Genomic DNA, 17290 nt, shown 5'->3' with positions numbered 1-17290 from the left:
TATTTTTTAAAAAATGTATCAATTCCATTCTACTCCATTCTATTATATTATATTTTAGCTGTTAAGAGTCAAAGTCTTTGCGCTCACTCAAAGGTTCCCTTTACATGGCAATCAACCTGATCCATCCCCCAAGTATAATAGAACAACATCCACCAGAGGGCAGACTGGAATAAAATTTGCAGTGAAATAACAGGCTGGCCCATTACCTCCCAAAGGGCTAGAGAGACAAGGACTGATGCCTGTATCTATGAGCCTGGCTCAGCTCACTCCCTGGGGCTGAACGAGGGATCAATCTCCCCCCATTAGCAAATCGTTCCAACCCACTGAACAGGAAAGAGTGAGAGGAGTACATCTCGTTGAGAGACGGCCATACTAATAATCAGAAAGAGACTAAGATGCCAAATATATATATTTTTTTTCTCCACAATTTTGTGATATCCAATTGATAGTTACAGTTTTGTCCAATCACTGCAACTCCCATATGGACTCAGGAGAGTCGAAGGTCGAGAGCCATGCGTCCTCCGAAACACGACCTCGCCAAGCAGCACTGCTTCTTGACACACTGCTCGCTTAACCCGGAAGCTAGCCGCACCAATGTGTCGGAGGAAACACTGTACAGCTGGCGACCGAAGTCAGCGTGCATGTGCCCGGCCTGTCACAGGGAGTCGCTAGAGCGCGATGGGACAAGGACATCCCGTCCGGCCAAACCCTCCCCCAACGATGCTGGCCCAATTGGGCAGCTGCCTCATGGATCTCCCGGTCTCGGCCGGATGCGACACAGGCTGGGATCGAACCCAGATCTGTAGTTGACAGACTGGTACTTAGGCCAGCATGGCATCTCATTGTCATGCCAAACAGATTGGTACTAGGCTAGTATGGCAACTCATTGTCATGCCAAACAGACTGGTACTTAGGCTAGCATGCACCATGTTTTAGTAGACATTTATTAAGATGACAAATATTATTTTTTTTACCCAATTTTGTGATATACAATTGGTAGTTAAAGTCTTGTCCCATCGCTGCAACTTCTGTATGGACTCAGGAGAGGCGAAGGTCCTCTTGGTATTCACATCTTTATTAAGATCATCTGTCCTTGACTCTGTTACATTAGTTCAGCTCAGTGGTCGGCATTTACTGGGCTCTTATCTGATTATGGAGAAAGCACACACACACACACACACACACACACACACACACACACACACACACACACACACACACACACACACACACACACACACACACACACACACACACACTCATCTCTCTGTGTGGTCAGACTTATGCTGCACAGTCCTAGCCTGTGGTCAGTAGCAGTTCTGCCGGTTTCTCGAACCCAGAACCTTTGACTGTAGAGAGAGGCAAAGATAATTGCAGGTCCCATTACAACAAGAGTGGGCAGTAATGCCAACATAATCAAATCAAATCAAACAAGCTAAGTCCATGAAAGACTGTGGTCTACCCGGCCAAATGGCCTCATGACTCCTACAACGAGAGGATGGTGCATTGGATTGAACTTCCTGCTTCATGGTAACCGTGTTTATCTAAATGACCATTCCTCAGATGGAAAACCGGAAGTACCTGTCATCTTAAATCAAATGACATAAGCTATTAACAAATTAAATGAGTTACTTTATGGTAAGGACGTGAGTTTTGTATAGAGTGGCTCCAGCGTTCTATGGTGTTCATCTCTATCAATAGGCCTACCGCCCTTTAAGCCATATTGCAAGATAGGCTACTCAGTCTAAATGTAAATGTAGTGAACCATTTCAGTTGGTTCTCCTTCCTTGCTTTTGAATCGTAGCTCTGTTGCTCTGTTCCTTCCTTGCTTCTGAATTTATCTCTGCTATTGCCAGAGCCTTGAGGGGAAATTATCTTTGATGAGCAGCGCATGCTTTATTAAAGAAATCTCCTGCTCAAGTTACATTTGCAGTATGCTCTTCTAAGGGTCATTAAATAAGATCTGTGCAATCATAACAGTTAAGAGGTGTGTTACATCATTTATTGTGCAGATGAAAAGGATTGAATCCAAGGCATGAAAGCAATTCAGACAATTCAGTTGCTCAATTCCCCTTACAATGCTGTCATGTTACAGTTTTTTTCGATTGCTAAACGACAGTGGGCACAACTGGAGTCACATGTGCAAAACTCTAACTACAGTCTGCACTACCAACAGTCACCTGAGCTAAACAGTTCACATCACCTGCAAAACTCATTCCAAGCAACACAACTCTTAACACATGGCTCAAAACACGCTCAGTGCTGTCAAACACTATGCACAACCCTCACTGAGATAACACACACTGGCTCTCAGAACACACTGAGAGTAAAAACACTAGCATCAAACACCAATACAGAAAATACAAACTTTTCATCTTTACAGTTTGAACAATTTCAGTGACTTCATACAAAGTAATATTTTCTTCAAAGAGAAGAGTGACATTCTTTCACGTGATTTATAATTTTTTTAGAACATAACAATTCTTTAAGGTAAATGAAAATTAGCAGTTTGCTTCAACAGTCTGTAGTTATTTACGGAATTACAGTAATGAGAAAAAAAGGTAGAAACTAAAAGTACATACTGTAATTCGAACAAATAATTGAGGGGCTAATCCTGCCTCTCTCTAGCATCAGGCCACAAGTTTTCTTCAACATCACATCTAATGTTTTCTCTTGCCATGCACCTGGAGAAGAACCTTCTGGAGTGCCTTATCCATCCCTGGCAGTCCTCTGGACTCGTGTCCTCACATCCGGCACGCATGGCTTCCAAAAGAGACATTTGGTCATGTGGGTGGTGACCAAACACTTTCCACCTCCAGGCAGAGAAAAACTCCTCAATTGGGTTGAGGAAGGGTGAATATGCAGGCAGGTACAAAACCATAAATATGTGATGTGCTGCAAACCAATCTGTGACAGCTGCAGAGTGGTGAAAAGCAACGTTATCGCAAACTATGACAAAAACTTGGGGGTTTCTTACTGGCTCCCCCTGTTCTGCTGGCACTAGCTGAGCATAGAGCTGTTCTAGGAAAGCTATAAGCCTTTTTGTGTTGTATGGGCCAATGAGTGGTGTGTTGAGAAGCAAACCATCATTGGCCATTGCAGCACACATGGTGATATTTCCCCCCCTTTGGCCTGGAACCTCCACAGTGGCCCTTTGAACATTCCTTCCTCTGCGCCGTGTTTTGGCAAGGTTAAATCCAGCTTCATCGATAAATACAAATGAATGTGGTCTTTCCAGTGCTTCCACCTCCATTACTCTCTGAAAAACAGTAAGTGCACAGTTTTACTGTAGAAATGCTAATGTTTTTTTTTACTGTAAATATTTTGTATAGCTGTGTACGTAACCTCACGTCTTACCTGGACATATTGATATCTTTGCTCTTTTACCCGTTCACTGTTTCTCTCGAACGGTACAGTGTATAACTGTTTCATTGTAACTTGGTGTTTCTTTAGGACTCGAGCAATAGTTGTTGTGCTGACAGAATTAACATTTTCAAATATATCATTATCAGCCAGCACTCTATCTTGAATCTCCCGCAGTTTTATTGCATTGTTGACAACAACCATGTCAACAATAGCATTTTCCTGCGCATCTGAAAATATTTTTCCTCTTCCCCCTGTTGGGGGCAGCCTTTGGGTCCTGTTGTAAAAATATATTTTACAGTCAAACTTACTGTAATATATTTATTTTATTTTATTTTTTATTTCACCTTTATTTAACCAGGTAGGCTAGTTGAGAACAAGTTCTCATTTGCAACTGCGACCTGGCCAAGATAAAGCATAGCAGTGTGAACAGACAACACAGAGTTACACATGGAGTAAACAATTAACAAGTCAATAACACAGTAGAAAAAAAGGGGAGTCTATATACATTGTGTGCAAAAGGCATGAGGTAGGCGAATAATTACAATTTTGCAGATTAACACTGGGGTGATAAATGATCAGATGGTCATGTACAGGTAGAGATATTGGTGTGCAAAAGAGCAGAAAAGTAAATAAATAAAAACAGTATGGGGATGAGGTAGGTGAAAATGGGTAGGCTATTTACCAATAGACTATGTACAGCTGCAGCGATCGGTTAGCTGCTCAGATAGCAGATGTTTGAAGTTGGTGAAGGAGATAAAAGTCTCCAACTTCAGGGATTTTTGCAATTCGTTCCAGTCACAGGCAGCAGAGTATTGGAACGAAAGGCGGCCAAATGAGGTGTTGGCTTTAGGGATGATCAGTGAGATACACCTGCTGGAGCGCGTGCTACGGATGGGTGTTGCCATCGTGACCAGTGGACTGAGATAAGGCGGAGCTTTACCTAGCATGGACTTGTAGATGACCTGGAGCCAGTGGGTATGTGTAAATATTATATAACTGCAATACAAAATAGATTCCTGTAATGTTTTCATTTACTGTAAGGATGTAACTCTCACCTGTTTGTATGATGGAAAATTTGCATTACAGATGCCACTGTGGATCTTTGCAGATTGGGTTGCACCCTCAACCCTGCCTCTCTCAATGAGAGACCATGGTTCACGACATGGTCTATAAGTGTAGCCCTTATTTCATCTGAAATAACAGCTCTTTGTCTTCTTTGTCTTCCTCCACGCATCCGTCCTCTCCCTGCCACCCTTCTCCCTCCACGAACCCATCTTCCTTGTTCCATTTCCAAAATGAGTCTTTCTGAGCTCTACCTATATATACTGTAATATGTGTGTGTGTTCACTAACAAGTCTAAAACAAGACACCTGCTTAGCCTTTCAGCTGAAATTGCGATCAGCAGTGTTCGAAAGGCACAAGGCTGAAATCTATTCCGTTTTGAATGTGTGGTTCACAGTTTTGACAGCAGTGTGTTAGCATTTGAACAAAGTGCTGTAAATCCACAGTGTTGTGCAGGTTGTGGTTAAAGTCATGGGATAAGTGTGTAGAGTTTTGAAAACTGTGTTCAAGCAATGAAAAACGAACTAGAGTTTGGTCCACATGAACTGCTGCTGTGCAAACTGTAGTTAGAGTTTTGCACATGTGACTCCAGTTGTGTCCACTGTCGTTTAGCAATCGAAAAAAACTGTAAGTCTATATACCACTGTCCAGTCCAACCAATGGTGTAATTAGAGTTGTTAAAGCTCTGTCCTAAAATGTTTTATTAACATGTTGGATTTAGCTTATATTGGCCCACATGTCAATTCGGTCGAACAATGGCAGCCATTGTGATCATTATAGCAGAACTGAACAAAACCCAAAACATGCAGGGTTTCATGACAATTCAAACTGCTTTGACAGGGGCAAGGCATGTAGAGGGGTGAGTTGTCATTTTTTTTAGAATGATATGCAATAAAAAAAAACACCACGCACATAATCAAAGGGGCAGGCTTCTTGTCACTGTTGCTAAGCAACCTTAGGAGCCATAGAACCAAAACCCCTGTGGTGGCATGCGGATGTTCAATTAGGTGGAGAGAGAAAAATGAAATCTTTGCAAGAGATATATATCCAACTGTGTGTGTGGTTTTTCTAGTTCTCTTTGAATATGTCATCATCATATCCATAATCTATTCAAATGTGTATATATATATATATATATATATATATATATATATATATCTTTAACATGCATTAAACATGTATAGCATTGTGTTCTTGTAGATTTAATACTTTTCACACTTTCAGCTTTTCTCACACCTCCGCAGATATGCTGGTCTGCTTGAATGTATCTTCTACTTTCCAAACATAGTTCTCATAGATCAGTGGGTTGACAGGAGCAGGAGGCAAGTTGTATGTCATAGGTGTATCTAGTACTACTATCTCCTTGAATTATCACAAATCAATAATTTCATGTAATTTGAAAAGAAACAAAGATTTATACTATGGCATAATAAACAATATATTGCATTTTAGCAGATGTGTTTATCCAAAGCAACTTGCAGTAGTGAATAAATTTTCGTATCCTTGGCCCCAGCAGGAAACAAACCTACAATCCTGACCATACCGGCATGCCCTCTGGGAAAAATAAAGTTATTCTATCTATTATATAAAAGTCGAATGTGAATACAATAAAGACTGACAGACTAGTATATGTTCATATATCTTAGAGGGGAAGCCACAGACCTCAGTTGTGTCCAGCCACAAATATTGATCAAGCAGCCAGGTTCACAATAAGTTCTATGGATGTCAGAGGAGGCTGGTAGGAGGAGCCATAGGAGGTAGGGCTCATTGTAATGGCTGGAATGGAATGAATAGAAAGGTGTCAAACACATCAAACATATGGAAACCACGTTTGAGTCAGTTCCATTTATTCCATCCCAGCCAATACAATGAATGAACCCGTCCTCCTATAGCTACTACCACAAGCCTCCACTGATGGCTATGTAAATCACCCTGGATTAGACTGTCTGCTAAGCATCTCTCTAGACAATAATAACATATTAAGATTGCTACTGATACTGCTAGAACTCATTTCTTTGGTGTGGCTGGTCATGCTGCAAACTCTGTCTGAGTAAAATGACACAGAAAAAAACCCACCAGCTGACATGTAAGTCGGAAGTTTACATACACTTAGGTTGAAGTCATTAAAACTTGTTTTTCAACCACTCCACAATATTCTTGTTAACAAACTATAGTTTCGACAAGTCGGTTCAGACATCTACTTTATGCACGACACAAGTCATTTTTCCAACAAATGTTTACAGACAGATTTTTTCACTTATATTTCACTGTATCACAATTCCAGTGGGTCAGAAGTTTACATCCACTAAGTTGACTGTGCCTTTAAACAGCTTGGAAAATTCCAGAAAATTATGTCATGGCTTTAGAAGCTTCTGATAGGCTAATTGACATCAGTTGAGTCAATTAGAGGTGTACCTGTGGATGTATTTCAAGGCCTACCTTCAAACTCAGTGCCTCTTTGCTCGACATCATGGGAAAATCAAAATAAATCAGCCAAGACCTCAGAAGTCTGTTTCATCCTTGGGAGCAATTTCCAAATCCCTGAAGGCACCACATTCATCTGTACAAACAATAGTTCGCAAGTATAAACACCATGGGACCACACAGTCTTCCTACCGCTCAGGAAGGAGACGCGTTCCATCTCCTAGAGATGAATGTACTTTAGTGCGAAAAGTGCAAATCAATCCCAGAACAACAGCAAAGAAGCCTTGTGAAGATGCTGGAGGAAATGGGTACAAAGTATCTATATCCACAGTAAAACGAGTCCTATATCGACATAACCTGAAAGGTCGCTCAGCAAGGAAGAAGCCACTGCTCCAAAACCACCATAAAAAAGCCAGACTAAGGTTTGCAACTGCACATGGGGACAAAGATCATACTTTTTTGAGAAATATCCTCTGGTCTGATGAAACAAAAACATAACTGTTTGACCATAATAATCATCGTTATGTTTGGATGAAAATAGGGGAGGCTTGCAAGCCGAAGAACATCATCCCAACTGTGAAATACCGGGGTGGCAGCATCATGTTGTGGGGGTGCTTTGCTGCAGGAGGTACTGGTGCACTGCACAAAATAGATGGCATCATGAGGAAGAATAATTATGTGGATATATTGAAGCAACATCTCAAGACATCAGTCCGGAAGTTAAAGCTTGGTCGCAAATGGGTCTTCCAAATGGACAATGACCCCACGCATACTTCCAAAGTTGTGGCAAAATGGCTTAAGGACAACAAAGTCAAGGCATTTGGAGTGGCCATCACAAAGCCCTGACCTCAATCCCCTAGAAAATTTGTGGGCAGAACAGAAAAAGTCTGTGTGAGCAAGGAGGCCTACTAACCTGATTCAGTTACACCAGCTCTGTCAGGAGGAATGGGCCAAAATTCACCCAACTTATTGTGGGAAGCTTGTGGAATGCTACCTGGAACATTTGACCCAAGTTAAACAATTTAAATGCAATGCTACCAAATACTAATTGAGTGTATGTAAACTTCTGACTCACTGGGAATGTGATGAAAGAAATAAAAGCTGAAATAAATCATTCTCTCTACTATTATTCTGACATTTCACATTCTTAAAATAAAGTGGTGATCCTAACTGAACTTACTATGATTTAATGTCAAGAATTGTGAAAACTGAGTTTAAATGTATTTTGCTAAGGTGTATGTAAACTTCTGACTTGGGGATTATATGGTAGCCATTAATGTTCTACAACATTATTTTAAATAAACTTCTGGACTCCAAATACTCATGATTTCTGAGACGACAAAATACATTTCACATAACAAATAAATACAGTTGGCTTTTCATTTGGCTAACAGCCTACAGGAAAACAAATTTCAGGGATTTCAGTCTAAACCACAAGTAAACACACAAATAACTTATTCTCAACAAAAAAAGAAATGAATTGTTTTAGGGCTTTAATATCCTAAAATAATTATAAACTCAGCAAATCGCACAGTGGTGACTGCTTCAGGCAGAGACTCATAAATAGCGAACTGTCATTACTTCCCCCTTCATGACTAAAACCGCAGTCGCGAATCTCCACAGGAGTCGCTAATGCATCCGCCATGTTGGGTAATACTCCTTACCAATTATTTCTGTATTTTTACATCTTATCGATATAGTCTAAATTAGCTGTGAATCTGCATATCTAAATTATATTTTGCGATAGCATTTGAATGATCTCTTTGTTGATTTGACGTGAGCCAGGCAGAAATATTTAATTTAGCAATCAGTTTCCCCTCCCTGCATTTGAGATGGTACCGTCCATATTGTGAAGCGGCATCATCCTCATCCTCATTTCAGTTCATGTGAATCCTCGTTTTGGATCTGTCAACGTCTTTCTTCATCAATCCAATGTGTAAAAGATATGCAGGGAGGACCCACGAAGTCGCGAGTACATTGTTTGTCGTTATTCGTCAGCATTTGAAGATACGTTTACCGTCTGTATGAGAGATTTTTTTCCCCCGTTGAATGTAGACTGGCCTTGAATCACTAGACGGGTGAAAAGAGGCAGCAAACCGGCGGGAGCAAAGCCGCGTTTGACAGGTGCCATCGCTCGAGCTCTGTGTGGAGAGATGCCGCCCGTGCAGAAAACGATGTCTGATCTTCGCTCCCGAGTAGAGGGTGAGTAGCTAGATGTGCACGTAGCCGGTTGGGTTAATTACAAGTTAAATTCCCACGTTATGCCCCTGTGAGATTGATATCGTTATGTGTGGTTATGTTCAGGGCGCCTGTGTTGGCTAGTTAAATTACAGCAGCCAACGTTAGCTAGCTATTATTATCCCGTTCGCTAACGTTAGTTGGCTAAACTTGACCTCTTCTCGCTACTTAGGTAGATTTATAGCAATTATGCATGCAGATGTCATACAGCAGAATATTATAGTGTCAGGTGACTAGTATTATGACCGACAGGCAATTTTCTGCATCGTAACCACCACTGCGGTTCGAAAACTGATGCATACATACACCTTTTCAATCACATGCAATTCCCCCTCATCTCCACGAACGTTACAGTGAAAATAAGATACACCTATCATGTGAAAATGTGAAGCTAGATGGCATCCTCAATGATGGGATATCTGTTTAGTTTACTAATGACTCAAGATTATCCAAGTCCCTGAAAATGGAATACCACTGTGTGTATAGTATAGAAACAGCGTATTGCTATTTGTAGACATTTTACTTATTTGTAGCTAAAGATCCCTATACTTCTGTTGACAAAGGCGGGGTCGTGGCTTACTCTGGCTATGGTGTTGAAAGTTTAGACATATGCTCGAGGCAAGTTGCAGTCGGTTTGATTTGTATCGATCGATGTTTCCATTTGTCTGCACTCTGGATGAAATACCATGCCCCAAATGGAATATCCGGATCTCCAGCTGCTTTGAAGGACCAAGTGTTCTGTGAAATGGAAGTGTTAAGAAAAAAAACAATTCTACGAAGACCATGGAACGTGATCTAAATTTGAGTGAACGTTTTATTGATTTTTATTTTTGTGTTTTCTTCCTCAGTGCATGACAGCTGCACGGTACATGAAATCTATGAAATCTAGACGTTTTGAGCTCAGACCATTTTGAATAGAGTTTTTCACCACAACTATTCCACAGCAAAAGCATAGTAAAAGCTATTATAGCAGATACTGTGGCTACCTATCCTCTTCTAGGCACTCCCACCAAGGCAGTTGGATTGCTTGTTTAGTGGGTGTTATTAAACAAGCATTAGGAAAGAACTTTGAACAAATAGCCTACCTCACCTTATGTTACTTTATTAAAAATGCCTGTAAGCCTAAGGGAAATTGACATCGTTGCACTTCAGCCTAATGAGGCTATTATAAACCTGAGAGACCAAATCCTTGAAGTGCCACGAGCCTTCCCCAAGCCAACACATTATCTTATGACAATAGAAGCTGCCTAGCATAACTGGGACTTCTTTTTCTGTGTCATCTGTTCTAGATGATTATGAGGCCTGTGAAAGTGAAAGGTCTGAATTACTCCCAATGCAACTGAAGCCAGGGGTGATCATTCCATTGTGTTCAATCGAAGGAGCTTGGCCTTTCAAAGGAGAGTGAGATGAGTTTCAATGCATTGTATTGGTAGGTAGGACTCTAAATAATTAAACGAAAGCATAGATTCCGAAGAAGACTGACTGTTGCAGCTGCAGTCACAAGAGTGAGAACATAAATTATGCAAGGCCTGTCACCACCACAACCCCACCCTCACTACTGCCCTCCACTTATTTTTTTTCCAGTTACAAAGAGCAAACGTTTCCCTTTCTACTTGGCTGTGAAGCTGTCTGGGCCTTATGCCACACCCACCTATCTAAAGAAAAAGTATCCTATTTTTCTGCGGAAGCACTTTTCTGAACATTGGAATCGATTAGGGCCTGCCCTGTCTGACAAGTCCGTCGTGACCTATCCTGTCCCAGCAAGTATTATTTTTTTCTCTCTCTCACTTGTTATTTTGCTGCATATCCTGCCCCCATCCTCCTGTTCATTGCATCCCCTCCCTTCCTGTTGTGATTTTTTTATTTATTTTATCACTGCAGTATATCAGGGCCCTGTTTCCATCTAGAAAGGGCAGCCCTCTGCCAGGCTTACCACCTAATCCACCCGTGGCCTGTCTGTCAGCTTCTCTGTGCGACATCACACTCCCCAGTCTCTCCACCACGTGCCGCTTGGCTTGAGTTGAGTTTATTTTTATTTTTACAGGGACAGTGCACATTAATCAACGTTTCAGTAAAAGTGCCGGTTTTAGCCAGCCGGCTAATTTTCAACCGCAGTCCCTGGGCAGGTTATTAAAAACAATTACAATATAGACAATGATTATAAATTATAAATAGCTTCCCTCCGCTGTTGGGACATCAGACGTCACGGCTCGCGCTGCCCTCACTGGGCCCAGGCCATGTTGCTAAAACGGCCTTATCTGAGAACTGTGTGTAGACTGGGGCCTGGGTGATATTGGAGGCCATCTACACGTGTACAGAACTAGGCAAGGCATTGACAGGTAATGGCACCCAGGACTTTCAAAGATGGGTTCGGTGTGCGCTGTGAATTGTCCACATCTCTTACAAGGAGGCGTGTGTGTGTGCGTGCGTGCTTTTCTGCGTGCGTGTGTGCCTGCGTGCTATAAGCTCAGATGAGATCCTTTTGAAAGGAGCGATGATTGCTGTTGAGGGATATCCCCCAGATGGAATGGGTTCAATAAGTCTTAATTGACAGATGTCAGCAACCACCATCCTCTTTTTTGTTTAATGACCTGTTTCACCTGCTTGTCTACAATCACCACATACAGAACCCAGCCCCCACCTGGCCAGGTAAAGTAGCCCAGACCCAACCTGGCCAGGTAAAGAAACCCAGACCCCACCTCCACCCTGGACCCCACCTGGCCAGGCAAGTAGCCCGGACCCCACCTGGCCAGGTAAACTAGCCCAGAGAATCACATTGGTCACATCAAGAGCTTAGTGCTTGTGTGTCTGTTCTGCCCATTCACATAAATACCTAATCCTCCACCATTCTGCTTTGTTCTAACATAAATATTATTCACAAGAAACACACTTAACAGAGTCTACCCCTTCTCTCGCTCTACCCCCTTCTCTCGCTCTACCCCCTTCTCTCGCTCTACCCCCTTCTCTCGCTCTACCCCCTTCTCTCGCTCTACCCCCTTCTCTCGCTCTACCCCCTTCTCTCGCTCTACCCCCTTCTCTCTCTCGCTCTCTCCCTTTGCTCTCCCTCTCATGCGCTCTCCCCCTCTCCCGCGCACTCCCCCCCCTGTAGCCTTTTCTAATAATGAGTTATCCCCCAAAAATTGCACGTGCCGAATACACTGTAAAATGCTTACTTATTTTTTCATTTGATTTATTTCACATTTATTTAACCAGGTAGGCCAGTTGAGAACAAGTTGTCATTTACAACTGCGACCTGGCCAAGATAAAGCAAAGAAGTGCGACACACAACAGAGTTACACATGGGATAAACAAACATACAGCCAATAACACAATAGAATATATATATACAGTGTGTGCAAATGTAGTAAGATTAGGGAGGTAAGACAATAAATAGGCAATCGTGGTGAAATAATTACAATTTAGCAATTCAACACTGGAGTGATAGATGTGCAGAAGATGAATGTGCAAGTAGAGATACTGGGGTGCAAAGGAGTAAAAAAACCCACAAACAATATGGGATGATTCCAATGCCTTGCCGCTCAGCCCAGTCAAAACTGTTCGCTGCTCTGGCCCCCCAATGGTGGAACAAACTCCCTCACGACGCCAGGACAGCGGAGTCAATCACCACCTTCCGGAGACACCTGAAACCCCACCTCTTCAAGGAATACCTAGGATAGGATAAAGTAATCCTTCTCACCCCCCCCCCTTAAAATGATTTAGATGCACTATTGTAAAGTGGCTGTTCCACTGGATGTCAGAAGGTGAATTCACCAATTTGTAAGTCGCTCTGGATAAGAGCGTCTGCTAAATGACTTAAATGTAAATGTAAAATGAGGTAGTTGGGTGGCTATTTACAGATGGGCTATGTACAGGTGCAATGCTCTGTAAGCTGCTCTGACAGCTAATGCTTAAAGTTAGTGAGGGAGATACGAGTCTCCAGCTTGTTATTTTTGCAATTCATTCCAGTCATTGGCAGCAGAGAACTGGAAGGAAAAGTGGCCAAAGGAGGAGTTTGCTTTAGGGGTGACCAGTGAAATATACCTGCTGGAGCGCGTGCTACGAGTGGGTGCTGCTATGGTGACCAGTGGGCTAAGGCGGGACTAGCAAAGACTTATAGATGACTTGGAGCCAGTGGGTTTGGCGACAAATATGAAGCGAGGGTCAACCAACGAGACTATACAGTTTGCATTGGTGGGTAGTATATGGGGCTTTGGTGACAACAGATGGCACTGTGATAGAATGCATCCAATTTGCTGAGTAGAGTGTTGGAGGCAATTTTGTAAATGACATCGCCGACGTCAAGGATCGGTAGGATAGTCAGTTTTACGAGGGTATGTTTGGCAGCACGAGTGAAGGATGCTTTGTTGCGAAATAGGAAGCCGATTCTAGATTTAATTTTGGATTGGAGATGTTTACTGTGAGTCTGGAAGGAGAGTTTAGTCTAACCAGACACCTAGGTATTTGTAGTTGTCCACATATTCTAAGTCAGAACCGTCCAGCTTAGTGATGCTGGACGGGCGGGCAGGTGCGGGCAGCGATCGGTTGAAGAGCATGCATTTAGTTTTACTTGCATTTAAGAGCAGTTGGAGGCCACAGAAGGAGTTGTTTGGCATTGAAGCTCGTCTGGAGGTTTGTTAACTTCCGTGTCCAAAGAAGGGCCGCAAGTATACAGAATGGTGTCGTCTGTGTAGAGGTGGATCAGGGAATCACCAGCAGCAAGAACGACATCATTGATGTATACAGAGAAAAGAGTTGGTCCGAGAAGTGAACCCCGTGGCACCCCCATAGACTGCCAGAGGTCCGGACCACAGACCCTCCGATTTGACACACTGAACTCTACCTGAGAAGTAGTTGGTGAACCAGGAGAGGCAGTCATTTGAGAAACCAAGGCTGTTGAGTCTGCCGATAAGAATGCGGTGATTGACAGAGTCGATGAAGACGGCTGCACAGTATTGTCTTTTATTGATGGCGGTTATGATATTGATTAGGACCTTGATCGTGGCTGAGGTTCACCCATGACCAGCTCGGAAACCAGATCGCGTAGCAGATTAGGTACGGTGGGATTCTAAATGGTCGGTGATCTGTTTGTTAACTTGACTTTTGAGGTCTTTGGAAAGGCAGGGTAGGATAGATTTAGGTCTGTAGCAGTTTGGGTCTAGTGTCTCCCCCTTTGAATAGGGGGATGATGACAGCAGCTTTCCAATCTTTGGGGATCTCAGATGATACGAAAGAGAGGTTGAACAGGCTAGTAATAGGAGTTGCAACAAATGCGGCGGATAATTTTAGAAAGAGAGGATCCAGATTGTTTAACCCGGCTGATTTGTAGGGGTCCAGATTTTGCAGCTCGTTCAGAACATTAGCTATCTGGATTTTGGTGAGGCTTGGGCAAGTTGCTGTGGGGCGTGCAGAGGTGTTGATCGGGGTAGGGGTAGCCAGGTGGAAAGCATTGCCAGCCGTAGAAAAATGCTTTTTGAAATTCTCAATTATCGTAGATTTTATCAGTGGTGAGTGTTTCCTTGCCTCAGTGCAGTGGGCAGCTGGGAGGAGGTGCTTTTATTCTCCATGGACTTTAGTGTCCCAGAACTTTTTGGAGTTTGTACTACAGGATGCAAATTTCTGTCTGAAAAGCTAGCCTTAGCTTTCTTAACTGCCTGTGTATATTGGTTCCTGACTTCCCTGAAAAGTTGCATATCGCGGGGGCTATTTGATGCTAATGCAGTATGCCACAGGATGTTTTTGTACTGGTCAAGGGCTGTCGAGTCTGGAGTGAACCAAGGGCTATATATGTTCTTAGTTCTACATTTTTATGAGTGGGGCATGCTTATTTAAGATGGTAAGGATAGCACTTTTAAAGAATAACCAAGCATCTTCTGATGGAATGAAGTCAGTATCCTTCCAGGATACCCGGGCCAGGTTGATTAGAAAGGCCTGCTCGCTGAAGTGTTTTCGGGAGCGTATGACAGTGATGAAGGGTGGTCGTTTGACCGCAGACCCATGACGGATGCAGGCAATTTAGCCATAAACCAACAATGCAGTTCAAGAAATTGAGTTAAGAAAATATTTACTAAATAAACTAAAGTAAAAAGTAATGCAATAAATGTACATAACAATAATGAAGCTAAATACAGGGGGTAACAGTTAGACGAGGTAGTTTGTACATGTAGGTTGGATTAAAGTGACTATGCATAGGTAATAAACAGCAAGTAGTAGCAGAGGGGGGTAAATAGTCAAAGTAAATAGTCCGGGTGGTCATTTGATGAATTGTTCAGCAGTCTTCCAGCTTGGGGGTAGAAGCTGTTAAGGAGCCTTTTGGACCTAGACTTGGTGCTCCGGTACCGGTTGCCGTGCAATAGCAGAGAGAACTATCTGACTTGGGTGACTGGAGTCTTTGACAATTTTATGGGCCTTCCTCTGACATGAGGAATCTGAAGAAATTGTCAAAACCCACCCACGGACCTCACCCCAACAACAAATATATAGTATCAGTTCTCTATGTCTGACAAGTTGTATGGTGCTGCGGGACGGAGTATTGTTTCTTCATCCTATATAATGTATTCTCATTGAATTTAGTGTTTATTGTTTATTTATTTATATGTATATTAACTTCCGTTAAGTTTAGGGTTGCTTAGAAATGCCCTTGTTTTTGAAAGAATATCACTTTCAACATCAAATTGATCAGAAATAGTGTAGATATTGTTAATGTTGTAAATGACTATTGTAGCTGGAAACTGTAGATATTCCTTTTTTTAATCTACAGAGGCCCATTATCAGCAACCATCATCACTCCTGTGTTCCAATGGTACATCGTGTTAGCTAATCTGAGTTTTATAATTAAAAGGCTAATTGATCATTCTCAAACATTTTTCAATTATGTTAGCACAGCTGAAAACTGTTTGCTGATTTTTGAAGAAGCAATAAAACTCCCTTCTTTCGACGAGTTGAGTATCTGGAGCATCATTTGATGGTTCGATTACAGGCTCAAAATGGCTAGAAACAAAACTTTCTTCTGAAACTCGCCAGTCTATTCTTTTTCTGAGAAATGAAGGCTATTCCATGCGAGAAATTGCCAAGAAACTGAAGATCTCGTACAACGCTGTGTACTACTCTCTTCACAGAACAGCGCAAACTGCCTCTAACAGGAATAGAAAGAAGAGTGAGGCCCCGGTACACAACTGAAGAATTGGACAGGTACATTAGTGTCTAGTTTGAGAAACAGATGCCTCACAACTGGCTGCTTCATTAAATAGTACCCACAAAAAACCAGTCTAAACGTCAACAGTGAAGAGGCGACTCCGGAATCCTGGCCTTCTAGGCAGAGTTGCAAAGATAAAGCCATATCTCAGACTGGCCAATAAAAATAATTTTATGATGGGCAAAAGAACAAACACTGGACAGAGGAACTCTGCCTATAAGGCCAGCATCCCGGAGTCGCCTCTTCACTGTTGACGTTTAGACTGGTGTTTTGCGGGTACTATTTAATGAAGCTGCCAGTTTTCAGCTGTGCTAACATAATTGCAAAAAAGGATTTCTAATGATCAATTAGCCTTTTAAAATGATGAACCTGGATTAGCACAAAGCGCCATTGGAACACAGGAGTGATGGTTGCTGATAATGGGCCTCTGTACACCTGTGTAGATATTCCATAAAAAAAATCTGTTTACAGCTACAATAGTCATCAGCAATGTCTACACTGTATTTCAGATAAATTTGATGTTATTTTAATGGACGACAAATGTGCTTTTCTTTCAAAAACAAGGACATTTCTAAGTGACCCCAAACCTGAACGGTAGTGTAAATAAAGTAAGCAATATCAGTGATAGATGAGGTAGTTATATGCATACAGTCAGGGGCAGAGTTGCTGAGCAGTAGAATAAAAAATAGTTGCAGCAACATATGGCGTGTGTTAGGAGAGATTCATTTGAATAGGGGCACTGCAGATAGGGCTGATGACTGGTCCATCCAACTAGAGATCGATCGATTAATCGGAATGGCCGATTAATTAGGGCCGATTTCAAGTTTTCATAACAATCGGAAATCGGTATTTTTGGGCGCCGATTTTTATTTTATTTATTTTTTAAACATTTTTTTAAATTTATATATTTTTTAAATACCTATATTTAACTAGGCAAGTCAGTTAAGAACACTTTCTTATCGTCAATGACGGCCTAGGAATGGTGGGTTAACTGCCTTGTTCTGCCCC

At 42.1% G+C, this 17290-nt stretch overlaps 1 protein-coding gene across 3 annotated transcripts in view; it reads left to right on the top strand.

The window, feature by feature from the left end:
• Positions 1-8737: 8737 nt before the first annotated feature.
• The window catches only part of LOC135526557 (phospholipid-transporting ATPase IA-like), a 192267-nt gene continuing 183714 nt past the window's right edge, over positions 8738-17290 (top strand). For all 3 annotated transcript variants that reach the window (XM_064955048.1, XM_064955047.1, XM_064955049.1), the window contains exon 1: positions 8738-9054. In XM_064955048.1, coding sequence (XP_064811120.1) covers positions 9006-9054 — 49 coding nt within the window. In that variant the 5' untranslated portion in view covers positions 8738-9005. The remainder of the gene's footprint in view (positions 9055-17290) is intronic.

Source organism: Oncorhynchus masou, chromosome 32, assembly GCF_036934945.1.
Source record: "Oncorhynchus masou masou isolate Uvic2021 chromosome 32, UVic_Omas_1.1, whole genome shotgun sequence".
Classification (NCBI taxonomy): domain Eukaryota; kingdom Metazoa; phylum Chordata; class Actinopteri; order Salmoniformes; family Salmonidae; genus Oncorhynchus; species Oncorhynchus masou.
Note: the sequence above shows the minus strand (reverse complement) of the source record. Positions and strands in the feature narration are given on the sequence as shown.